Source organism: Camelus dromedarius, chromosome 14 (assembly GCF_036321535.1).
Source record: "Camelus dromedarius isolate mCamDro1 chromosome 14, mCamDro1.pat, whole genome shotgun sequence".
Lineage (NCBI taxonomy): Eukaryota > Metazoa > Chordata > Mammalia > Artiodactyla > Camelidae > Camelus > Camelus dromedarius.
The window spans coordinates 37,695,613-37,722,096 of record NC_087449.1 but is presented as its reverse complement, the minus strand read 5'-3'; the positions used below and the strand labels follow the sequence as shown (position 1 = coordinate 37,722,096).

Sequence of the window (26,484 nt, the reverse complement as noted above, 5' to 3'; positions counted from 1 at the left end):
CAGTCCCTCTCAATGTTACAGGCGTCCAGCCATAGCCACCATTCAATGTGACGAGTTGCTCTTTTCCCATACCCTCAAGAGCCCTAGCTGGGCGGGGTTTGCACCTGAGACGTATCGGTGGGCGGAGCCACAGGAGAGAGTAGGCGATAATTCGTTCCCCTTTTCGTCCAGAGTGGGGCGCACCACGTCCGGAACCTGCGCGTCGCACGCAGCGGTTCCGGTCGGAATTACCCGGCGGCGCACGCAGACATGGCTGCGCTGGTAGTGAGGGGTGTTCGGGACATGCTGAAGCGTGCGGACTTCGCGACGGTCCCGCGGAGACATCGACATAAGAAGAAATGGGTAAGGTCCACTGACAGCAACCTCTTGCTGCCGCCCCTCAGGAAACTTCTCCAGCCCCGCCACTTCCCTCACCCCTAGTTAGGTTGCTACTCCCGCGCCTCTGGAACGCCTCTGGCCGCCTTTCCTCCGCCCCTCAGAGAGCGTGACCAGTCGCGTCTTTCTCACATCTGTTACGTCATCGCCTTGGTCAGCCCTTTTATTTCATCACAAGTCTTCGGCTTTCCCTCTTGGTGAGTCTGCAGACTCCTGACTCCGCCCCTCTAAGTTACGTCATCACCTCCGCCCTAATTCTTTCAGTTTTGTCACCGCCTCTTGTTCCCCGGCTCGTGGTTACCTTCCCCTGGGCCCCCACTAACCCTTCCATTTCCCTTCCTCCCTCACCCCCACCCTCCCTTTTCCTTCCCCCTCCTCTCCCCATCCCCTCCAAGACCTCTTCTCCTTTCCTACTACGACTTCCAACCCGGCCGCCCTCACCCCCTAGGAAAATGTCATAGCGACTTCCCCTTCCTTCCTGGGTCTCCGCTGCCCTCCCGGAAAGGATTCAGCCCCTTCCTCACCCTCGAGCTGCCTCTGGCGCCCAGGAAAGGTTACAACGACCACCATCCCGGCCTTTCCCCAAACGCAGGCAAAAGGTGCAACGACTCCTCACACCCCATGGGCTCTCCTCACTTATCCAGAGACCCTTTCTTTGGCCTCACCTGTAGCCCTGGAATTTCTAGCACAATCGACCAGCCCCCTTCCCTACCCCGTCCGATTCTGTCCCCGCCCCCACCGCCCCCCTCCCCACTCCCACAGCCTCCCCTGCGCCCAGGAAGATGTTCTTTTGAACCCTGTTCTCCACACGTAGGAAGGCCTTGTTGCCCAGAGCCTATCCCCTCGGGTCTGTCCCCTGCTAGCCCTTGTGTTGACCGGTTTCAGCTTGTAGGGTCACCTCCCTGTGCCCGTGTGCGGGGCCCTTACTGCAGCTGGATCAGTCCCCCGAGAACACCACGTCCCTGTCCCCGAGGCCCTTTCATTGACCAGCACACACTCTGTTACTGTGGTGGATACCCTTCAGCCCTGGTAACCAGCCCGGTGACCTCCCCTCCCCTCACTTACGTGCCTTTGGAAGCTGGCCCCATGATTTCACCTACCATCACTCCTGGGGCCCAGGGAACTTGTCCCATGATTTCACCTCCTCTTACTCATAGACCCCTGGGAACTGGCCTCATAATTTCACCTCCCCTTGGTCACCAGCCCATGGAAACTAGACCTATAATTTCCCCACCCCTTTCTCATAGGGTTTTGGAAACTGGACCCATGACCTCCACTCTGCTCTCTTCCTGGTCCTCAGGGAGAAGTTATAATGACCCTCCTCTTTCCCCAGCATCTTCCCCACCCACTGGCAGGTTTTACCCTAGCCACCTTAAGCGTCCAGACTCTTATGATCCTAAACCACCACTTGACCCACCTCTTGGGAAAAATAGTTTTGGCCCCTCACTTTCTTCTCAGGCAGGCACATCTGCCTGTCCCAGGTCACCTCAGGAAGGCTCTTACCACTATTCCCATCTTCCCCCAGAGGCCCACATTCCTGCCCCTGGGAACCCTTATTGTTCCTTTCACCTACCCCCTGGGAGTACTGGCTCTTCTTCCTTACCCCAGTCCCAGGTTCCCAGGAAGCCTTGCTTTGAGTCTGTTTTCTCCTGGGAGACTGGTGGGAGCTCTTACCTCTGCATAACTCCAGGCACCTCGATTTCTGATCCCCTCGGTCCCCAGGAACCACCTCACTCCTTGTCCTCCCACTGTCCTTGTTCTGCCTTCTTCCCTTCACCTCCAGGCAACCAGTTTATATCTCCACCCCAGTCACACCCCTGCAGAAGCTATAAGGAACCCCCTCTCCCTACCCCAGTTTGCCCCCAAGCAAAGTCCCCTAAATCTTCAGAGTCAAAACAGCCATGTGCTCCCCACAGATGTCACTCCCTGGTCACCCAGCACACTCCTGACCAGCCCAGGTTTCCTAAGTCCAGCACCTCTCCTCCACCTCCCTCCCACCCTTCTGGTCTCTCTGGTCCTTCTTGTATGGTGACATCCATCACAACTTGCTCAAATTCCTGCCCCAAAGAACTTCCCCAAGAGACTACCCTACCTGTTGTGGCCCCTAGAACCTTAAAAACTGTCATCCCCACTTCCCTTCCCCTCCGCCTTCCTTGTGATCCTGTCTTGCCCAATAGTTATGCTCAGACCAGCCCCCGAGGACCCACCATAGGACCCCCCTGCAGTACCCATATATATTCTGTGGTTCCCCCCACTCCTGATCCCTGCTTACTCTCTGGTTCCCTCAGTCAGTCCACAGGTCCCCTTCAGAGTCGTAACCAGCCCCTGGGGCTCCCCTGCGGCACTTATAGCACTCCCAGGGGCCCACCCCAACCTCATCGCCAGCCTGTCGCGCCTCCTTGTTCTACCCACATCTATTCTTTTATCCCTTTGAGAACACCCTTTGACCCCCAAAATTTACCCATTGCCCCCCGAGCCCGGGGCCACCTTGATAATACGCCTTGTGGCCTCCACATCTACTCTGTGGCTTCTCGAGACTCCCGCAAGGAGTCCCAGCAGATCCCCTACAGCTGTCCTTTGTCTTCATCCAAGAGTTCCAGCTGTAGCACTAATGCCAGCTATAGTTCAACTGTTATGATTAGTGAATGCCAGAGTAGTGACAGCCAGAGCAAGAACACCCAGCAAAGCAGAAGTTGGAGCCAGAGTGAGAGTTCCCATGGCCCTTGCACAAGCTGGAGTCAAAGCAATAATTTCCATCTTAGCAGAACTTGGAGCGGGAGCAGTAGTCTCCATCAAAACATGAATCAGGATCAGAGTGAGAGTCCTCAACTTAGTGAAAATCAGGGCCAGAGTGAAAATACCCAGCACAGCACAAGTCAGGGTCCAATCAAGAGTGCCCTCCGTAACAAAAGTCGGAGCCCAAGCAAGAGTCCCCGCCACAACAAAAAGCGGGACCACAGTAAGAGTCCCCACCATAGCAGAAGCCGGAGCAAGAGTCCGCGCCATGGCAGAAGTCGGAGCCAGAGCAAGAGTCCCCACCATAGCAAACGTCGCGGTCAGAGCAAGAGTCCACGCCATAACAAGAAATGAAGGCAGAACAAGAGTTCTGTCCAAACCAAAAATCCAGGCCAGAGCAAAATTCATGACAGTAACTGGGCTGCCAGCCATAGCAAGCTTTCCAGCTGTGGCAGCCAGGACCAACTTGTTGACGCCTCAGCTGAGGTCTTTCTATTTCTTTTAATCTACTTCTGTTCTCTTTAAGCCTGACTCATATCCTTATCTGCTACCCCCATAGCAGTCATCCTAGAAGTCCCCACTTTGGTTTACACCTCAAGGTTTCTGTGCGCTCTCCTCATCCCACCTTCCTGGGATCTGGGAACTTTCCCAAAATGACCCGCAGCCCTGTGATTCTGAGCATTGTGCTGTCAGTCACTACATGACCTTAGGTAAGTTACCCTCATCTCTCCATCAAGTGTAGATGGTTGATATTTTTTGTATCCTACTGAGCAATCTGTTGTGGTGCTCACCTAAGCTAGGTGACAAGAAAATGCCTTACAAAATGGAAGGACTGTTCAGAAAGAAAGAGTCTCCTGTTTCTAAGCTCCACAGTTTCTTCCAGCCTTCTGTAGACCCTCCGCAAGAGTCCTCTCCAAGGCCTCAGGGAGTGCACTCTTTATTGGTGACCCCCACATGCTATTGTGAGCGCTGTAGCTTACTTTCACACGCTGAGGTGGAAAGGCCAGTTTCCCACTACTTTTCTCTCACATACTTCTTCTCTGGTTATGGGAACACAAGTCCGCATGGAGCTTTCAGTCTAGTGAGCGAGATAAAACTGTTAAAAACTATTTATGATTGTGGTAAGTGCTACGGAGGAAAAGTATAAGATGCTATGAAGTCTTATAGTTAGGCAGAGGCAGAATGCAAAAGCACGAGTGGGCACTAGCTGGATCCAGGGCTCTGAGGTACTGGTAGGGTCAGAAAGTATGGGGATAGATGCAAGACTGGAAGACCAATAGGCCTGTTCTTTCTCTTTTAGGCCACCACAGAGCCCAAATTTCCTGCCACTCGACTGGCTCTGCAGAATTTTGACATGACATACAGTGTGCAGTTTGGGGATCTTTGGCCATCTATCCGGGTCAGTCTCCTCTCAGAGCAGAAGTATGGTGCACTGGTCAATAACTTTGCTGCCCAGGATCATGTGAGTGCTGAGCTGGAGCAGCTGAGTGCCAGGGACTTTGTGAAAGAAGCTATCTCCCATGGGGAACCAGAGCCCGAGAATGGCCAAACTGCAGCTCCATCCCCTGCCTCCTGGGCCTGCAGTCCAAACCTTCAATGCTTCACTTTTGCCAGAGGAGATGTCAGCTGTTTCCCTCCTGCCAGGTAGGATCTGGAGCCATGACTGGGGCTGTCCTCAGTCTGCTGGAAGAAGACAGGAAGAAACCTAGCACCTGTCCCGTTTAATAAGGATGATAATATTATTAATATTTACTGAGTGGTTATACATGCTGGGCATTATCTGTTTTTGTTCTATCAACAGCCCTCTGAGGTGGGTAATATGTTTTTCTTTTACATTTGAGGAAACTGAGGTGTGGAAAAGTTAAGATACTTACTTGCTTTAGGTTCCTTAGATAGTAAGTGGTGCAGCTAATAGTTAGACCCAGGCAGTCTGACCCCAAAATCTGCACTTTGAACCTGCTCTCCTCTACTGCCTAAGTAAGATAAAACCCGACCTCTTACTTGAGCACTAATTGCACCCTCTCCAGTTAAAATCTGTGTTATTTACAACTACTTTCTCATTTTACCCCATTACCACCCATCAGAGTGAATAAGACAGGTAACTTCATGGTGCTGAAGAAGGGAGACTTACTTAGGAAATGGGGCTTGTTTGGGACACAAGTTAGTGCCAGATCAAGGGAAAAGAAAGGAGACCTTCCAGACTTCTTATCCAGTGCTTAGATGTATGAAGTTGAATGAAAACAGACTGATCAGATGCTAAATTGTGCTTTAGAAATTGACAGAAGGCGATCTCGGTGTTACTTGTAGGACATGGGAATTGATCTTTGAAGGATTGATTCATTCATTCAACAAATACTTACTGTCTACCAGATGCCAGGCATTCTTAAGTACCTGGGTTACAGATACACAAGCCCTCATGGAGCTTTCGGTCTAGTGAGGGGGATAATTGTTAAACTATTCCTGATTGTGATAAGTGCTACAGAGGCGAAGTATAAGATGCTATGAAGTCTTACAGTTAAGAGAGCTAATGAAGTCCTTTCTGAGGAAGTAAAATTTAAGCTAAGACTTAAAACTTAGTAGGAATTAAAGCTGATGGCGTATGAGTGGGGGTGGGGTGAGAGGCTAAAAGTGAGGCTACAGAAGGAGTCTGGAGCCAGATTATGAAGGTCTTACAGGCCATATGGAATTGTGGACTTTTTCTCTAAAAGAAGTAGGGAGCCATGAAAGATTTTAAGCTGGGGGATGACCTGACCAGATTTGAATTTTTATTTATTTATTTTTATTGAAGTATGGTTGATTTACAATGTTGTGTTAGATTTAAATTTTAAAAATACCGTTCTGGATAAACAATAAGATTGTACTATATAGCACAGGGAACTATATTCAGTACCTTTTAATAGCTGATAATGAAAAAGAATATGAAAACTGAATCACTATTAGACCAGAAGATAACACAACATTGTAAACCGACTATATGTCAAATCAATCAAGCAAGCAAGCAAGCAAGCAACAACAAAATAAAATAAAATAAAATACTATTCTGGCTGCTGTGTGGAAAATAGATTGGAGAGGGGCAAGGCTAGAAATGGAGATGTAAATTAGGAGGCTTTTGCAATAGTTCTAGCTACTGGTTTCAGGGAAGTCTGTATGCTTAAGAAAAGTAAGAGATGAGACTTGAAGAGTACATGAGGGGCCATGTGTTGAAATCTTGAGTGCTGGGAGCTTGCAGGTTGGGAGAAAGGGATTCTCCTGGTGGCCCAGAGTTTATTATAAATGGCTGGAATTATCAGGGCTGGGTAGCTTTCAGACCATATGCCTTTTAGTACATATTGCTATAAATTGTCAATATCTATTCTAGAAAACCACTGAAGAGGGTTTCTGAACAGTGGAAAGGCAATAATGCACAATGGTTATAAGCATGGGTTCTGGAGTCAAGAAAAACCTAGATTAGGGGGTGGGGAGGGTATAGCTCAAGTAGTAGAGTCCATGCTTAGCATGCATGAGGTCCTGGGTTCAATCCCCAGTACCACCTCTAAAATAAATACGTATATAAACAAACCCCACCCCCTAAAATAAAATAAATTAAAATATATATATATATATTTAAAAAAAAAAAGAAAACCTAGATTTGGATCCTGTCTTCATCACTTGTTAGACATGTGGCATTGGATAACTGAGCTTTGGTTTTTTATTGGCAAAATAATCTGGAAAAAAATGGTAGTAATAGCTGATTGTAGCACACTATGTGCCAGCTACTGTTCTAAGCACTTGACTTCTGTTGATTCCTTTAATCTTCACAATAATGCTATCTGGCAGGTACTCTTATTACAGATGAGGTAACTGTGATGCACAGAGAAGTTTGAGTAGTTTGCTGAAGTTCTCACAACTGTTGAGCAACTGGGCTAGGTTTGAGATCCAGGCAGTCTGGCTCTAGAATCAGGGTTCTCATGCCTCAAAGGGTTGTAGTGAGGATACAATGAAATGATGCCTACTGAACACCTAGTATAATACCTGCAATATAGTACTCATAAATAGTATCTCTTACTATTGATGTTATTCTCATCAAAGTTACGCTTCAGGAAGATCATTTTAGTCACTGTGGGGAGGGCATAGATTGGGGCAGGATTGGAGACCAATTTGGAGGCACTGGCTTTAGGCAGATCCATGGAGTAAGAACTATATGGTTTCCTAAGTTGCCTGAGGACACCCTGAGAGTAGTGGGGGACGCTGTCCTCTGTGCTGGGATTTATTTCCTTCTTGTCTTGATGGGCTCCCTATAAATCAGGGGATCTTAACTTCTCAGGAGTTCAAGGATGTATTCAGGGAGTCCAGGAACCTTCTGAAATTAAAAAATTGTTGTGGTTGTTTTTTTGTTTGTTTGTTTTTAAAGAGGGACTGTAGCTTTCAGCAGATTCTCAAAACTATCTCTGAACAAAAAAAAAGGTTAAGGAGTGATGCTTCCAAAAGAAAGGCACTTGATGAGAATGGGTATTGTGAGCCAGTACTGGTCGATAGCAATTCTGTGCTTTTCTCAGATTTCTCCTCATTCTCCTGGAATGCAGTTTCACAGACAACTCAAGTGTGATTTGACTTTAAAAATGTCCTATCACAGCCTGAGCCCATTTGTGAATATCAGAGGTGTCACAACCTCACGTCTGGGGATTATGGCTCTTGTAACTGACCCTCAGTGGTGCTGTGTCTTAAATCTTGTCACATCTTTCTCCCAGAGCCTTCCTGTCAAAGCAGCAAGGACCAGGTTTCTGTCTCCTTGAATCTGTCCTCAAGGGCTGTCCATGCTGAGCTGTGTCTCAGGTGGAATGGCTGTACCACAGTTGCCTTTATGACCTTTGGGCTGGGAGTGAGGAGTCCTTCTGTGACCATTAGGTTGCTGTGTGTTGTCCCTCCCTCTCTACATATAAGGTTGCTGCCTCTTTTCATGCCTCATTAGCTCTCACGTGGACTCTAGTGACAGCCTTCTCACTGGTGTCTTTATTTCTGATTTGTTTTTTCTAGCCCACCTAGCTTTCTGAAACTCTGTTTTGCTGGTCATGTCATTTTCTTTAAAAACTTTTTGGTAACTGCCTACAGGTTCAGACTCCTTAGCATAGGGCTTAAGACCTTTTGTAATGTTGGCCTCTGTCTACTTTCCAACCTCAATCTCATGTACCTTGTATTACTAACACACCAGATTTCTCACTGTTTCTGAAAGAAGCTATGAGTGTGCATGCTTCTGTGCCTTTGCTTGTTATTTTTTCTTCTGCTTAGAATGTCCTCCCTCCCCTTTTTTAAACCAGTTGAAGCCCCATTCCTTCATCAGACCTTACTTGGGTAACTCTAACACTGACCGGCACAATTGATGGCACTCTTCTCTGAGCTCCAAAGCATTTTATATCTCAATATGTAATCCAATAAAACTGAGTTCCTGCCATATGCCATTCACGGTTTCAGGTGTTGGGGATGTTACAGTGAACAAAGCAAGACAAAGTCCCTACCCTCATTCTAATAAGGCAAGAGAGAGAAGGGGGAAAACACACACACACATACACATCTATACATGTAAAGTGAATAATAAAAATACTTTAAAGAAAAATAATGCACGACAGAGAGATAGAAGATGATGGGAGTAGGGGGTTGCTATTTTTAGAGTAGTCAGGGAATGCCAGGGCGTCTTTGATGAGGTAACTTTTGAGGAGAGACTTGAAAGAAGTGATGAAGCAAATGAGGGATATTTGGTGGAAGAGTGTTGCAGGCAGAAAGTACAGCAACTACAAAGGCCTGAGACAGAAACATGCATGGCTTAATTAAGGAATAGCAAGATGGCTAGTGTGGCTGGAAGTAGGGTGAGTTGATCTGTGTTTTAAAAGGCTGCTCTGGCTGCTATGAAGATGAATGAGTGAGTACGTACTTAACTGAGTGTGGTCCTGAGCAATGAGATTTTGCTGAGTAGAGCTCAAAGGACCCTACGTCATGGACTTGGTGACCTTGACTTCCAGTGGGTCTCCTGACTTGGAATTTGACTATAAGGTGTTCTCCTCTCTTCTAGACTGGGCAGCCTGGGTGTCATGGACTACTACCTGATGGATGCTGCCTCCTTGCTGCCTGTGCTGGCCCTTGGCCTGCAGCCCGGTGACACTGTGCTTGACCTGTGTGCAGCCCCTGGGGGAAAGACACTAGCGTTACTTCAGACTAGCTGTTGCCGTAAGTCAGAGGGCTGGTGTCTCGGGCAGGGGAAGCTCCCTACCTCATCCTGTCAGGGGCACACTGAATATGATGAGCTCCCTGGTCCAGGTAAGAGGTGGGATAATGCTTGCTTGCTAAACTGGTGTATTTTTTCTCTTGGAATTATTTCCTCTCTTTTTCTGTCAGTTGGCCAAGGAAGATTGCTGAGCAGAGCAAGGTCTCTGAGGCAGATTTAAAGCAGGGCCCTGATTAATCTACCACATGACACTTTCACCTCTTTGCATCTGTTTACTTTGTCTCTTAAGATTAAGTTCCATTTCCTTAGCCTGCCAGCTAAAGCAGTAAGTTCTGGCTGCAGCTGCCCTTTTTTATAACTTTGATGTCATTCTTCCCCAGGCTTTATGTGCTTCAGCCACATCCTGCTACTCTCTATTGCCTAAATAAGCTTCTACCTTTGCTCATGTTAGGAATTCTCTTTAGAATGCCCCAATCCTATCTCAGCTGGTGTGTCTACAACCTTTTAGCTTTCAAGCCTCAGCTCAAGTGTGCCACCTCCTGGAAGTCTCCCTTCATGACCTCTACTGGCTAGTTGAAAAGTGATGCCTCTGTCTCCTGTGCTTCTGCACCATGGGCATCAATCACCCTTGCAACTGTTAGCACATTTGCCTTGCATCAGAGCTTTTATTGCATATGCATCTTCTTCCTTCTCAAGATTATGAATTCCTTGAGGACAGGCCCGATTCTTACTCATTTCAGTAGTGTAGCCCAGCCCAGGTCTTGTATATTTTAAGTGTTCAGCCATCCATTGGCTGACATCATGCCCTAATATAGGCAGTATTTTTTCCGTGGGGACCTGAGAAATATCCACAAGGGGGCTGTGATTTTTCATCAACCAACTTGCATAGTTTGAGTTAGCTTCCAGCCTCAAGGTAGATCCTATGGTTGATTCAGAGAGGTGCTACATTTTTTTTTTTTTTAATATACTTGAGTTGCCAATTTCTTCTCCTCCTCCTCCTCCTCTTTTTTTGTTGGGGGAAGAGGTAGTTAGGTTTATTTGTTTATTTTTAAAGGAGGTACTGGGGATTGGACCCAGGATTTATGCATGCTAGACATGCACTCTACCACTTGAGCTATACCCTCCCCCCAAGAGGAGCCACATTTGATCTCTGCCTTCTGGAAGTCCAGAAGGAAAGGAGAAGAAATGTTACATGGCTTAATGGGTCCAGTGCAAAGGAGCCCAGCCTGTGTGCTAGGTTGTGCTGATCTACCTTAAGTGCCAAGGGAATCCATCTGAAGAAGGATGAATAAGGTAGGGTTACTTGGACGAGGATGAACTTGAACTCAGAAGAAGGGGAAGAGCCAAGGAGAAGTAATTGAGAACTGCTTTTCTAAGATATGCTGAATTACCAGCACTTCACTCTCATCCCAGCTCCTCACTAAAGTGACTCTGATTCCAGGGAGACTGGAGTTTCAATGCAAGAAGGGAAATTACCTAGTTCAATCCTCATATTTTATGGAGGGGGAAATTGAGCCCTGAAGAGATTAAATAACTTGAATCTTTTACATGAATTGGAGATAGAGCCAGAATTGGAACCCAGCTTTTCTCTTTTCAGTTGATATCCTGCTGCAAATTCCTCTTGAGTAGTGAATCGAATTTTTACTTCTCTGAGTGCCCTCAAAGTTTGGGACCATATTTCTTTGTTGGAAGACTAAGGAGGTTTACATTAGTGACCACTCCCATTAGATAAGGTCTGCACTCTCTGGTTCTTCACCACAGTCCCCACCTCTCCCTTTTACTCCTTGACTCTGAGGCCAGGTATCAATTGCCATTTGTCATCAAGCTTGCAATAATATTTTTTCTTTGAGTGAAGAGCAAAATGAGATATTTCTTGAACTCCTGTCTATCACAAAAGGAAAAATGAAAGAGATGTGAATCATTTAGGATTAGCTTTGGTCATATACAATAGAAAACTCAACTAACTGGCTTAAAGAAGAAACATTTATGTCTCTCTTACATAAGAAAGCTGGGATATAGGCCGTCTGGGGCTGGTATGGAGGCTCCAAAACTATCAGGGACTTGGGATCTTTCTTTCTTTTTGCAACCTATTTTATTGCTGGCTTCCATCCTCAGGATTGCTTCATGGCCTAAGAACAGACTGGACAAAAGGGGCACGTCTCCTGACTGTATTTTAAACATCTTTTCAGAAGCCCTACACAATAATTCTGCCTACAATTCATTGACCAAAACTTAGTCATGTAGTCTTACTTAGTTGTAAAAGGAGGCTGGGAAATGTAGTCTTTGGAGGAACATTATTCTCCCCTCCCCCAAATAAAATTGGAGTTTTATTACTAAGGAATAAGAGGGGAATAAATTTTGGGTGAAGTGTATAGTATCTACTAAAGATTAAGAGAGACACGTGTTTCAAGAAAAGTGGGAGAGAGCATATTCCTTTACAAATAAATGTTCTAACCTGGTCTGCTTTACGTATTTACATAACCTTCCTGGCATGTGTAGGTGTTTGCCTTTGCAGCCCCAACTCTAGAGTGTCTAGTACTGTTAGGATATAATAAATGTTTCTCCTCCACCTGCCATGCCCTGGGGTCTGCATTGACTGGGTATGCCTGAGAATTGGTCTGACTCTCCATCAGCACCATTGCTGGTGGGATGTTTTCTTGGGCCATGGCCTCTGAAATGTTCATACTAACCCAAACCATCTATAGATTCAGTGCAGTCCCTATCAAGATTCCAATGGCATTTTTTATTTTACATAAGTAGAAAAAACAAATCCTAAATTTTATACTCCCACAGGCCATCTCGCTGCCAATGATCTCTCCACTTCACGAACAGGCAGACTACAGAAGGTCCTTCACAGCTATGTGCCTCAAGATATCAGGGATAAGAATCGAGTTCGAGTCACATCATGGGATGGCAGGAAGTGGGGAGAACTGGAGGGGGATACCTATGACCGGGTGAGTGATTCCTGACCTGGGACATCCAGCTAGCCAAATCTGGAGTCCCCATCCTGGCTCTAAGCCTTGACGGGGTAGGATCTAGCCCTATATATTTGAGGATGTAGGACTGTTTCTGGACCTGGCCAGCTCTCCATGGGTGATTTGGAAAACAGCCATCTGCAGAATTGTCAGTTCAGCTTCGGTGACTGGCTACTATCCTCACTAGAGACAGTTGGCAGCAAAAAGAGTTTGAACCTGACTGGGTGGGAAAAAAGTCATTAGGCTTATTTTATTTCTCAACTCACTTGGTTGCTCAGAAATACTCATTAAAATAAGTATGAATAAGCTCATTTTATTTAGTTTTAAGTAATAATACAGTACCTGGTGCAAAATTCAACAGGCACAAAAGGGCATCCAGTGAGAAGTATGCTTCCCTCTTACTCCTGTCTCACAGCCATCTACTTCATCTTCCTACAGATGGCTATATTTTAAAAAATAATTTTTATTTTCTATTTTTTCCATTGTCTTTAATTAAACTTTTAAAGTGTATTTATTTTTTTGGAGGGGGGTAAACTAGGTTTATTTACTTATTTTACTGAAGGACTGAAGATTGAACCCAAGACTTGTGCATGCTAAGCACGCATTCTACCGCTGAGCTGTATCCTTTCCCGCCACATGACTGTTATTTATATTTTCTTTTGTATCCTCTTAAAATATATTCTCGGTGTAGATACAAATATAAATAAATGTATATTTAAAAACTAGGAATGGTAGTATATTATACTTACTATTTCTGAACTTTGTATATTTTCATTTAATAATATGCCCTGAAGTTCAATCTTTTTTGTTTTTGAAATATAACTGCTAGATAACAGTTTTTATTTTATTATTTTTTATTTTATTTATTTTATTTTATTTTTTTGGATGACAGTCTATATGCACTTAAGATTTTGACAGAGGTTACTAAATCACTCTTTGTGGGGTTAAGTCAGTTTCACTTCTACTGGTAATGAAAACAGTACTGTTTCCTCATATCCTGCCATCATTGGTGTTGTCAGACTTTTTGGTTTTTGTCAAACTGATAGCATCTAATTTATATTTTCTTGTTAGAACAATGTTGAAAGTCATTTCGTATTTTTAAGTTATTTGTATTTTCTTTTAGTTGGCACATTCTAAAAACATTTATTTAAAACATACTTCTAGGGGAGGGTATAGTTCAGTGGTAAGTGTGTGCTTAGCATGCATGAGGTCCTGGATTCAATCCCCAGTACATCCATTAAAAAAAAAAAAACTAACATACTTCTAAAAATATAAAAAAATATAGTTTTGTCTCTGTGTTGTCATCTGACACATTAATCTGTCCAATTCCTAACATTGTGCCTCAGCCACTCTTAGAAATTGAAAGAGAGACCAAGGCTTGTGGAGTCTTGGATAGGCTTAAGTGACCTGCTTCCTACCTGTGTAGGAATCCCCTATTGAGCTTTTTCAGCATGGAGGCAGCAGAACAGAGTGGAGAGAGCATGACCTCTGCTGTCAGCCTAACTTGTTTCTGCATCACAGGGCTGCCACTTACTGACTTTGGGAAAGCTGCTTGATCTCGCTGAACTTCAGCATTTTCATTTTTAAAATAGGAAATACTGCTTTGTAAGATCATTATGATGATTCAGTGAGCATATGCAGGGCAGGTAGTAGCCATCATCATTATTCAGCCTGTGCTTGTACACTTTTCATTGACGGGAGCTCACTGAGGTTTAGTGGTTGAACCCCTCTGCTGTTAGAAAGTTCTTCCTCTATTGAATTAAAGTCTGTAGATTGTTTGATATATGGTTGAGTCAGACTACTTAGATTGGAGTCCTGGCTCCATCACTTATCAGCCAAAGAAGTTTGGGCAAGTTAACCTTTCAGTTTAAGCTTCAGCTTCTTCATCTGTAAAATGAGGATAATAGTAGTGCCCATCCCATAGGTGAAGATTAAATAAGAATACATTTAATACAGTTCCTGACATATAGAATGCATTTAATGTTGTCGTCATCACAATCCTTACTATTTTTATTATTTCCAATGATCTAGCAATGCCTTCTGGAACAATAGAATGAGCTGCCTCCCGTTTCACAGGAAAGCGTTTCAAATGTTTGAAAACAGTAGCTTTCATGTCCTGAAGATGTCTTTGTTTATTGGCTGAACAAGTAGTTGTATACCATATAATATGGGTTAGGCAAGCATTAAGTACTTCACATGCAAGAAGACTACTATCTCAGGGTTTCACACCCTCTTGGTAACTCCATCCTTCCCGCTAGTGTACCTGGCCATCAGCTGGAGTGAGGACAGGACATCAGAACGCTGTGTTTTCATGGCAAGACACCTACTCCCCTCCCAACTCACAGCTTCCTTTTTATATGTGTTGCAGTTATACCTTTGCCCATCCCTTTATATTTAGCCTTGTTGAATCACTTCCTTCCAGGCATGTCTCTTATATACTGCATAGAGTTGGGTTTTGCTTTGTGAACCAATCTGTAAATTTTATTCTTTTAAAACAGTTGATGCCACTGATACATTTGGTCTCAGCTCTGTCAAATTATTTATTGTATTTATTTTATTTACTGTTTCTTTCACTAATCTCTTTTTTTGTTGTTATTTAGGAAGGTTTATATTTTAATTCTACATTAGATAGTTTCAATATCAAAACTGGGGGATTTAATTCTACTGGTTGTTTCTGCTAACTCTTGCTCAAGAAGACTTGTTTCCTTTTCTGTTTTGTGGTTATTTTTTATCACCTTTCATAATTTTCTAATAATTTTTCTATTGGAGTATAACACAGAAGTGATCATTAAGGTACTGCTTAAAGAGTGCTCTTACAGCGAAATACACTTATTACTACCCTTTCAGAAAATACGTTATTACAAGCATTCCAGAAACTCTTTAATGCCCCTTTCTATCCTCCTAGAAGTAATCACTATTTTGACTCCCAAAATGAAGGATGTACTTTATATATATGTAATCATAAAGTATATACTCTTGTCATACTTTTTTCTGTGAACATTATGTTTGTGAGATTCACCCATGTTGCTGTGGCAGTGGTTTGTTCATTGTTGTTGCTATATTATATTCCATGGTGCATCCATAACAATTGATTGTACATTCTGTTAGTACTAGACAATTGGGTTGTTTCCCAACTACAAACAACACTGCTGTGAACATTCTTGTGAATGTTTTTTGGTGCAGTTATCTACACATTTCTGTTGAATTTCTGGGTTATAGCGTATGTTTATGTTCAGTTTTAGTCAATAATGTGAAAGTTTTCCAAGTGGTTGTACCAGTCTAAATTCCTACCTACAGTGTACGGGAATTCCAGGCATTCCACAAGCTTATCAACATATACTACTTTTTCCCACATTTTAGCCATTTTGGTGGGTGTATAATGGTATTTGCATTGTGATGTTAATTTTCATTTCAGTGATGACTAAGGAAGTTTGGACACCTTTTCCCACATTAATTGGCTCTTCTCTTTGAAGTGAGAATTCGTATCTTTTGCCTATTTTTTTCTATTACATTGTCTGTCTCTTTTTAATGTGTAAGTGTTCTCTTATGTGTTCTGGGTATAAGTTCTTTAATGAATATATATGTATTGTAAATATCTTTTTCTACTCTAACTTTTCTTTTCACCCTCTTAATAGTAAAGCAAACGTTCTTAATTTAAATAGGAAATTATAATCCATTTGGAACTGATTTTTATGTATAGTGAACAAAGTAGGGATACCAAAAATGACATTTAATTGACCCAGTATAAATTATTGAAAAGATTATTCATTTTTCACAGCACTGCCATGTCAACTTTGTCATAAATCAAGTATCCATATATGTGTGGGTCTATTTCTGGTCTTCATTCTGATCTGTTGGCCAGTTTGTCTTTCTTTTCAAGAAACTATACTGTCTTAATTGCTGTAGCTTTATAATAAGTCTTTTATATCAGGTATGCTAAATCCTCTAACTTTTTTTTTCTGTCTCTGAATATTTGTAGGCTTTATTTATTCAATATTGAAACTGAATTTTCTTTTTTTTTTTAAATCCTCTAACTTTATCTTCAAATTTCTCTTGACTCTTCTTGGTCCTTTGGATTTTCATAAATTTTGTCAATTTGCACAACAAAATCTTCAGGGTTTGGCCAGGGATTACAATGACTCTAAAAAACAAATTTGAAAGATAATTTCACTGGACATAGAATTCTATATTGGTGATTGTTTTCTTTCAGCATTTTGAAGATCTTATTTATTTTCTTTTGCTATTCATTGTTTCTGTTGAGAAGTCAGCTATAAGTCTTATTAAAACCCTTTTAAAGGTAGTGTGTTTATCTCCTGCCTGGGGTTTATAGTGCTTCCTGAATCTGTGGCTTGATTTTCTCATCAGTTTTAGAAAATTCTCAGTCATTATCTCTTCATGTATTTTTTCTGCCTCATTTATTCTCATAATTTTGAGACTTTAATTACATGTATATTAGGCTTTTTTAAACCATGTCCCATATATATTTTATATTCTTTTTTTGTATTTCTCTCATTTTTTTCCATCATGATTCAATCTGGATATCTTATTTTGACCTGATTCACCAGTCCTTTCTTAGCTTTGTCTAATACGCTGTTAAATACATCTTTTGAGGTCTTTTTAAAAAGTGGAATTTAATTGATATGTAATATTGTATTAGTTTTAGGTATACAACGTAATGATTCAATATATGTATATATTGTGAGATGATTATCACAATAAGTTTAGTTAAGTAACATCTATTACCACATGTAGTTAACGAATTGTTTCCTTATCATGAGAACTTTTAAGATCTATTCTCTTTGCAGTTTTCAAATATACAGTACAGTATTGTTAACTGTAGTCATCATGCTATACATTGCATCTCCAGAACTTATTTCTCTTAAAACTGGAAGTTTGTACCATTTAACCACCTTCACCCATTCCACCCACCCTACATATGCTGCCTCAGGTAACCACTACACTGTTCTCTGTATCTACTAGTTCTTTTCTTTAACATATAAGTGAGATCGTACAGTATTTGTTTTTCTTTGACTTATTTCACTTAGCATAATGTCCTCAAGATCCATCCATATTGTCTCAACTGGCAGAATTTCCTTCTTTCTTACGGCTCAGTAATACTCAATTGTACATATATGCCACATTTTGTTTATCCATTCATCTGTTGATGGACACTTAGGTTGTTTTCATGTCTTGGCTATTGTAAATAATGCTGCAGTGATCATGGGGGTGCAGATACGTTTTCAAGATAGAGTTTTTGTTTTCTTCAGATAAATACGTAGAAGTAGAATTGCTGGATGATATGATAGTTATGTTTCTAATTTTTTGAGGACCTCTATACTGTTTTCCATAGTGGCTGCTCTAATTTACATTCCTACTGCACCTATTGAGTTCTTAATTTCAGCTATTGTATTTTCCAGTTTTAGAACTGCCATCTGATTTTTTAAAAAAAATTCTAGTCTATAGAAATCAGAAATTATAAAATTTTATGTCTTTTCATCTAATTTCCTGAACATATTAATCATTATTTACTATGATAATTTCAATATTATCTTCTACTATCTGTTTTTTCTTTTGTTTTTGGTCATTTGGTTTTGTCTTCTGGTGTTGGTAATTTTTGTTTGAATGCCAGATGTTTTGTGTGGAAAATTGTTGGGATAACCTGAGGCTCTGGATATCCTCCTCTAGAAAGGATTTGATTTCCCACGGGTAACACCAGAACAGATCGTCTTAATTCAGTCAGAAATTAGGCTGATTCAAAGCTGGAGTTTGTGACGGCTGCTCTATTTCCAATTTACTTCTATACCTAGGGTATTAAATTTTAGGGGTGTGGCTCAAAGCACGAGGTGTTTGTTTACTAGGACCCTCTACTCCTTGGTGTGGACTCTGAACTCCAGTTTTTATCCCTACAGCTCTATAAGACTGCTGAAAGTTCTGTTTAACTTCTCAGCCTCTTATCTGTCACAGTAGAGCTGAATACTTCTGGTTTACCTACCTGTACTTTTTCCTCTCTAGGATCTTAGCCCCTCAAATTCTCGGTTCCTTAGTAGATCTCTAGTAATTTCAGATAGATATTTTAAATATTTTGTCAAGCATTTCTAGTCATTCCAGCAGCGGGGTTGGTTTATAAGCCATTCTGCCTTTACTAGAGGTGTAAAACTTGATATTGTTTATTGTCAGCTTATGATCATTGCCTAGGTAATTGTAAGAGCCCTAGTTTAATGGTTGATTTTCATTCCTCCAGAAAGAAACTGGCATTTGCTTTTGCCAGGTGTTTGGGGATCAGTCAACCCAGGACCATTAAATACTCTACATGGGATTTTCTGGATTATGTAGGCATCATGAGCTTGAACCTCCTACTTGAGTGTTTACAAATTCTCAGGGAGACTTTTCTTCTTTTTTTGGCCCAGAGTTAAATCCCAAACAGACAAATTCTTTTGTTTGTCTTCTATTGTGGCTGATATTTCTTTTTTCTAGTTCACTCTTAGATCACCCATGTAGCCCTTTGGGGATTTGATTTGGCTATGGATTTCCATTCCAATTCTGTGTCTCAAGTGCCCTGTTTTCTGTCCTCTAAGGCTTTGCGTTGCTAGGGATTGGATTGGTGAAAGATAGAAACCATCAGCTTCAGCTCTGGCTTGCCTCCCTGGATTTGTGCTCTTGCTTTTTCTTTGGTTTCTGAGGATTTCTCTAACTCTATGAGCAATGCCTTTAATAGTATTTTTAAAATATATTTCATCCAGCTCTTTTAGGTATTTTGTATCACAAGGGTTTTCAGGGTATCTACTACATTGCTGGAAACAGAAGGTATTAATTTTTTCTATAATGTTGTTTCTAAACATCCCAGTGGCGTTTCTCTGGGCATTCCTATTTAGTTAATATCTTTTTTTCCCATGAAAGCCAGTCCCAGCACATTTCTTGAGATATGACCTGACCGGAATACCAGGTAATCATTATTTCTTTTATTCTGTATGCATTGTATCAATTCATGCAGACTAGGAATACATCAGAATATTGAACACTGGGTCATTACTAATTTACTCAGAGTTTCTGCTTAACTGAAAATTCACAGATCTTTTCGATAGATGGTTTTACTTTTTTGAAACATAATTTTTTTTTTTTTGATCTTTAGTGCCTATCATAGAGTAGGCTCTTAGTAAGTAAATGAATGATTTTACATTTCTCACTTTAAAACATTTCTATTTTGGATATGATATTGTTTCAACATAAGACAATTTTTAATCCTGATCCTGTTACTCAGTACATTAACTAACTTTTGGGCATTATATCCCCTGTAAATTGGATGTTTTCATTCAAATAGCTAGGGGCAGAGTCAAGGACAGAGCCCTGAAGCAGTGAAGACTTCTTTCTAGGTTGATATCAATTACTTAATTATAGCCATTTGTGTGTTGGTTTTGGTTTTTTGACCAGCCACAAGTATACCTAGATATACTATTTTCCCACTCATTATTTCACAGTTGTCTTCCAGGTTAAGGTGAGAGGCTTTGTCAGGTACCCTGCAATGGAAGGATGGGCAGAGGGAGCACTTTACAAAACCTTCCAGGTCAGGGGCCTAAAACAGCCCTGGCCTCAGGAAGAGGAGCCAGTAAGGAGCTCTAGTACTTTACCCTTTAACACTCCTGGGCAGGTGCTGGTGGATGTGCCCTGTACCACAGACCGCCACTCCCTTCATGAGGAGGAGAACAACATCTTTCAGCGTTCGAGGAAGAAGGAGCGGCAGATGTTGCCTATGTTGCAGGTGCAGCTTCTTGCGTAAGTAACAGATTTACAAAAACTCAGGACTTTGGGCCAGAGTGCTCCAGGAGTCTGGTCACCTGAGGGGCTGGGGGACTGGAAGCTTTTTGCTAAGCCCATCACCCATAGAAGGGTCTTCTGGCTGGGGATCTGCCTGGAGGAGATGAACATCATGGGATGGTCCTTCTCTGGAACATAAAAACCTATGTGGTAAGACATACATAGCAGGGTGGGCTGCACAGATACACTTTTACCTCCCTGCTAGTCCCTGTGTCAGTGAGTAGCACAAGTTTGAAAAATAGTTACTGGGGTTAAGGATCTGTAGAGCTGGGGTAAGGACCCAATCCATAGCCAGCATGGGGGTTTGGTCCATAAGCAAAGTCAGAGCTCAGGGGATCATTTCAAGAGGTTTCTGGAGGAGACCTCATGAAGTAAGATTGGGTTGCTCTTTGTTTTGAGAATGACTTTTCAGATGGTGTCATTGTGGAAGGGACTTCAGAGGCTAACACAGCTACCCATCCCACAGTAGATTCCCCTATCCTTCGAGCTCCTTCTGTTGCCCTTCTGCTTCTGGGAAGCTCACTAGTCACTGCTTCCCTCTCTTTCTGGTTTCAGGGCTGGACTCCTTGCCACCAAACCAGGCGGCCACGTTGTCTATTCCACCTGCTCACTTTCACACTTACAGAACGAGTACGTGGTGCAAGGCGCCATCGAGCTCCTGGCCAGTCAGTACAGCATGGAGGTTCAAGTGGAAGGCCTGACTCACTTTCGAAAGCTTTTCATGGACACATTTTCTTTCTTCCCATCCTGCCAGGTTGGGGAGCTGGTAATCCCAAACCTCATGGCCAATTTTGGGCCTATGTACTTTTGCAAAATGTGTAGAATGACATAGCATCACCCTGTTCCTGAAATCCTGGTGTAGGAAGACAAAGGGTGTACTCTTACGGAGGCACCAGAAACTGAGACCAGTGGCAGAGATGCTCTCTGGCCTATCTCCATCTCATACAAGTCTTTCTATAGACAGTTTTCAGCAGTAGGAAGTAGGAGTTTTACTGTCCTGCTATGCAATTGTGGAACACCAGCAGGTTTCTAACTCACTTGTTACACCCGATTTCCATCCCCCACTCCCAGTCTCTGAGCCTGTGCTAAAGGTTCCTGCCCCATTAGGGGCTTAGATGGAAGAACCAGTGGACAGGCACACTCTTTAAGCTGTAAATTTGAAAAGAAGCATTTAGCCAATAAAATTGTTGAAGCTCCATGGAGCTGGGGCTGTAGTTGGGGGCCTCATGTCAGTCCCAGTATTGTTAGTTTCATTTGTACCAGCTGATGCTGCTGAGCACTAGCTTCCAGGTACCCAAAGCCCAGGACCTCAGCCTGGTCACAGAGCCTCTCACACTTGAGGTGAGTTCTGTGTGATTAGTCTTGAGCAGCTGAAAGGCCTAAACAAGCCTACCAAGTTTCTCCATATGGCCTATGATCTAATTTAAGGAACAAGTAACTAAAAATGTTAAGCCAATGCATAATAATCTGCTTACTTACTTAGAAAGCTCTCCTGAGCTGAATGATTCCAGCCATCCCTCCTGCTGTCAGCAGCACTGCTGCCCAAATGTGGCTGGGGAGGCTGCTTCTGCCATAGGGCTGTGATACTCTTTGTGTGTGTCTCCATTGTTCACTCCTCTAGCAAGTATTCCTTAAGCTGCTGTATGACAGGTAGCCAGGGAGCTGCTGGAGATGTGTCATTTCAGACTGAGGGAGAAGTGAAGCCTCTTCATCCTTCAGAATAGCAGCCCTCCTCCTTTTACTTTCTGAGCGCCTAGGAATCTCTTAATGTTGTATTTTGGTACATTCATTTTTTTTCCCCTGTTTTTTGTTGTTGTTGTTGTTGTTGTTGTTGTTCTTGTCCCATGGCTGAGTTCTGGTGCCAGTTCTCTGGCCTACCTCCAAATGCCTGAGAGCTTTTTTCCCATCATCACAGGGTGTTACCTTACACAGTGTGTGTTTGGGGCATCATGATATCACTTAATGCCTGACTGCTAGTTGTGTTGTTTTTGTAACTTTAGCACAAGGGAGACAATCCTTTAATGGCAGGGATATTAAAAATTGCTTATGGTCACTTGCAGATACTGCTTTTTTTATTAAAAAATTGTTTTTGTGAAAAATTGATTCTTGTGCAGAAAAGGGTTCTTCCCAATTTCCTTAGCCCTCCTCTTCCTCTTTCTGTCACTCTCTTTGTTCTTTATGCCTTTCCTGCTAATCCTTCTTTGCGTATTAGAGGTATCAGCTGAGAAGGATTTTAGATTCGGTTAAGCCTTCTCCTTTCTTGGAATTTGCATTGTAACTGAGGGCCCTGGAAGATCTTGTAGACTCAAAATCAAGTGAAGCTAGGAAGAGGGACCTCCAGGGAGTAGGACCTAATTAACCTTCATGTGTGGTATATGGTCTTTGCCTGCTGTTTCCTCTGCACTCAGTGTTGCTGAGGCTGGGAGTCCTCAGGTGCCTGGGCTTCTGCCCTTGGCCTCGTGGGTATCCAGCCTGGTGCTAATTAAACATTAAGCAGTGATAATTCAAGAGGAGAGGGTCTCCTGCCCCTGGGCTCCAAGTCTATTTGGGGACAGACCTAGGTAAGAAAAGCAGAGCTATTTTGGAAAACAGTTTATCTCCTGTAATTGAACATTAACCTGCCCTACAGCCCAGGTTTTTCAGTACTAGAGATAAATCCTAGAGAAACTCATTCTTGTATACCAGGAGACATGTACAAGAATGTTCATAGTAGCACTGGCCACAAAAGCAAACCCAGATGGCCATGAGCAAGAGAGTGGACAAATAAGCTGGAGTGTTCATGTAATGGAATATTATACAGGTTTCAAAACAAATGAAGTACAGTAACACATAACAATGTGAATGAATCTTAGTAATAAAATATTAAATGAAACATTTAGTCCCAAAAGATTAGCATGATGCCCTTAAAAAAATCCTTTTTGTTTTTTACATACAATATAATTTATCAATTTAAAATGTACCATTTAGTGAATTTTGATAATTGTATATAATAGTGTAACCACCATCACCATCAAAATATGGAAAATAATTCCATCTCCTAAAGTTTCCTTGTGCTCCCTTGCACTTTATCCCTTTCCCCAATCCCTAGTCCCAGGTAATCACTGATTTGCTTTCTATCACTATAGTTTTGCCTATTCTGGAATTTCATATTGTGGAAGGTAGCGTTGATTTACAGCTGGATTACAAAAGCTCTGTCTTTATCTGAATGTGGGTTTTTCACTCTTGGCCAAGGTAAGGGCATAGGTATTTCTAATGTGCTACTTAAATCTGAAGCTCCCCCTGACTTTCTTTACTGATAGTTTACGACTGGCCTAACTGGTTATATGTATCTGCATGGCTTGACTGCATGGCCAGAGAGTAACATAAAAGCTCTGCTGGGAGCTTCTGATTTGAGCTCTCTCAAGAGCTCCAAAATTCCTGACACAGATCATGGTGATTTGACCCAAAGATAGAGCACTTTGCTTCACATCCTTGCTAACACTTGGTATTAGAAGTTTTAAACTTTAAGTCCTGTCCCAATGCAGTGTGGCTTTACCACTTCCCTCATTATGAAACACAGTCTGTTTCCTCACCCTTTGATTTGGGCTGACCTTCAGATTTGCTTTGACCAGTTAAATTTGGTGGAACGAATGTTGTGCAAGTTCTAAGCTTAGACTTCAAATGGCCTTGCAGCTTTCACCCTCACCTTGGAACTTTTCTACTGCCATGTGAAGAAACCCAGGCTAGCATGCTGGAGACATGCGATGAACACCAAATTAGACCTTCTAACCTCAGTTAAGTGGTCTAATGACCCAAGCTGCATGATGACCCCAGTAAAGATCAGCTGATGCCCAGAATCATGAGCAGATAAAATGGTTGTATTAAGCCACTAAGTTTTGAGGGGTGGCTTGTTTCATAGCAACAAGTAATTGACACATGTGAAAAACCCAAACCTGACAGTATCTTTTACCTCCTTGGTATCCTTTGTTCTCTCTGTGTTGCCTGCAGGATCAAGTCCAATCTCTGCCATGGCCCCTGGTTGTTGATTCTTTTGCATCTCTGCTATCTGCCAGCTCTCCCCTCTCTCACAGATTCGCTGTGTATCCCCAGCATAACCTGCCCCCTGATTCCTCTGTGTCATGATACATTGTCTTCTCTGTCTAAATGCCCTTTTTCTCTGTTTTTGATAGCCCAAATTTCTAACCCCTCTAGGAAACTTCTGATTCCTCTAAAGCAGACTGAGTTCCTTTTTTTTCTGCTTCCCAAGCTCTCTGTATATATTATGAATATAACACTTCCCTTATGTGCTTTCTCTTCTCACCCCATCCCCAAACTGAGAACTTGGGGAGCAGGAAGCTAGTATTATCTTTGCATCTCTAAACTCCCAGTGCTAATATGGATGGTATATAATTAGGTGGTTGGTACAGATTGAGTATCTCATGTGCTGGACCTGATCCTAGATCCTAGAAAGAGAGGTGAACAACAGACAAGGTCTTTGTTCTCAAGGGATGTACAATCTAGTGGGCAAGATAGACAGGTAAATTAGCATGCGTGAGGTCCTGGGTTCAATCCCCAGTACCTCCTCCAAATAGAAATAAATAAACCGAATTACCTCCCCCCATAAAGCAAAAAGAGAAAAAAAACATTAAAAAAATAAAGATATATAGGTAATTACAAATGAATTAACAACTAAATTACAAGTGAGCAAAGTACTGAGAAAAGTGTAGAGTGCATATACCTGGGGGACCTAACCTATCCTGAAGATGAGGAGGACTTAGATTAATAAGGCAGAGGAGGATGTTGTGTGTGTGAGGGGTGTCCTCCAGCAGAGAGAACAAGTCATGTGACTGAAGCGCCTGAGGCAGGAAAGAGTATGTCTGGGACCTGAAAGACATCTAGTATGCTGCAACATGGAGAGAAGGGGATGCTTGTGAAACACGAGGTTAGAGGACAGGCAGAGGCCAACTGCACTAGGGCCATCAGGCTCTGAAGGAGTGGCTACTTTATCCCGAGTAATTGGAAGCTATTGCTGGAGTTTTAAGCCGGAAAATGACATGATCAGATTTCCATGGGCCTCCCATGGGGAATATGATTATCAATAGTATTTGCTGAATGAGGAGGTTAAATAACTGGCTCAATAGAAAATGCTTCTGAAAGTCAGTTGGGTCCTTAAGCCTCCTCAGCCCTCAGCCCTCCCCTCTCTGAGGAAAGGGAGCTGCTGAACTTCCTGCTGCTCAGACCAAAGTTTGAGGTGACACACAAGGAGGCATACTGGCCGACTCAGGTGTTCCCAGGAGGGTGACCAGGATGGAGAGGAAAAACTGAAAGCTCCATCCTGGGAAGAAGAACTGGGGGGAGACCAGGAGCATTAAGCCAGGAGAGGGGAAGACTTGGGGAGGAGAGATGCCATCTCTAAATGGGACTGTTCTGAGGCATGAAGCACAGATGTGTTTTCCCTGTCCCCAGGGTCAGTAGAAGGAAGTGATAGTGACCCAGACCGCAGATCAACAGAAGAAACCTTTAGTGTTTCTGGTTCACAACCATGATTCATTATTGATGATGGAGTCAATTTTGTCAGCATTGTAGGCATTAGGACTTATCAGAGATAGCTAGTTACTTCTCCTGGGCTCTTCCTTGAAAGAGTTGCCTTCCCTACTCCTTCTGCAGTTGGGCATGGCCATGTGAGCTTTATGAAATACTAGTGCAAGTGGTGTCTTTCTTCCACATTTCTGGATGGAAGCTTTGAGAGTGAACATCAGATCTGCCATGTCATACCCACCACAGTGATGATGGAAATATTTGTTGAGATGGAAACTATCAGCCTGAGTGCCCAAGTGACCTTGTCGGGCAGAGCCCCCGTGGACCTGCATTAGACGTGTGATGAAAGTGAAAAATAACTGCTGTGTTAAGCCACTGAGAGTTTGTGTTGTTACTGAAGTGTAACTTGGTCTATTTTGACTGATACATCAGGTATGGACAAGCTCCTTATTTTTAATGGAAGAGAATAGAATAGAAAATACCAGATGCAAACCAATCTATAGTGACAGACAGTAGATCAGTGATTGCCTAGGGAGGGCTGGATTACACAGGACCATGAGGAAACTTTTGGGGATGATGGATATCTTGATGGTGATGGTTTTACAGGTGTATACATATGTAAAAAACTCATGAAAATGTATACTTTAAATACATATAGCCTACTGCACACTAATTAATATGTCAATAAAGCTGTAAAATGTATGCATGCAAAACATATTTTAAAAGATCATATGCAAACAAAGACTGGCATTAAACAAATTATAAGAGTTGTTTCTGGGTGGAGGGAGGATAAGATTGGGGAGCTAAGATAAAAAGAATAAATAGATAAAATGAGAGGGGCTTGGATGAACCAATGATGATAATATCCTGTGA

The 26,484-nt window shown here is 42.5% G+C and overlaps 2 protein-coding genes across 3 annotated transcripts; both read left to right on the top strand.

The window, feature by feature from the left end:
• The first annotated feature begins 180 nt into the window (after positions 1-180).
• NSUN4 (NOP2/Sun RNA methyltransferase 4) lies at positions 181-22,153 on the top strand. Of its 2 annotated transcripts, none has more exons than XM_031465052.2 (6): positions 181-342; positions 4,412-4,755; positions 9,155-9,399; positions 12,101-12,261; positions 19,928-20,052; positions 20,650-22,153. In XM_031465052.2, exons 1-6 carry the CDS (start codon positions 250-252, stop codon positions 20,924-20,926), a joined length of 1,245 nt encoding a protein of 414 aa, XP_031320912.1. In that variant the 5' UTR covers positions 181-249; the 3' UTR covers positions 20,927-22,153. The 2 variants fall into 2 exon arrangements, with proteins under 2 accessions (XP_031320912.1, XP_010982996.1); XM_010984694.3 differs by having other exon boundaries at positions 183-342; positions 9,155-9,309.
• LOC135322845 (sperm head and tail associated protein-like) lies at positions 997-4,057 on the top strand. Its single transcript, XM_064493347.1, has one exon. The coding sequence runs from the start codon at positions 997-999 to the stop codon at positions 3,463-3,465; it is 2,469 nt and encodes an 822-aa protein (XP_064349417.1). The 3' UTR covers positions 3,466-4,057.
• Positions 22,154-26,484: the final 4,331 nt, after the last annotated feature.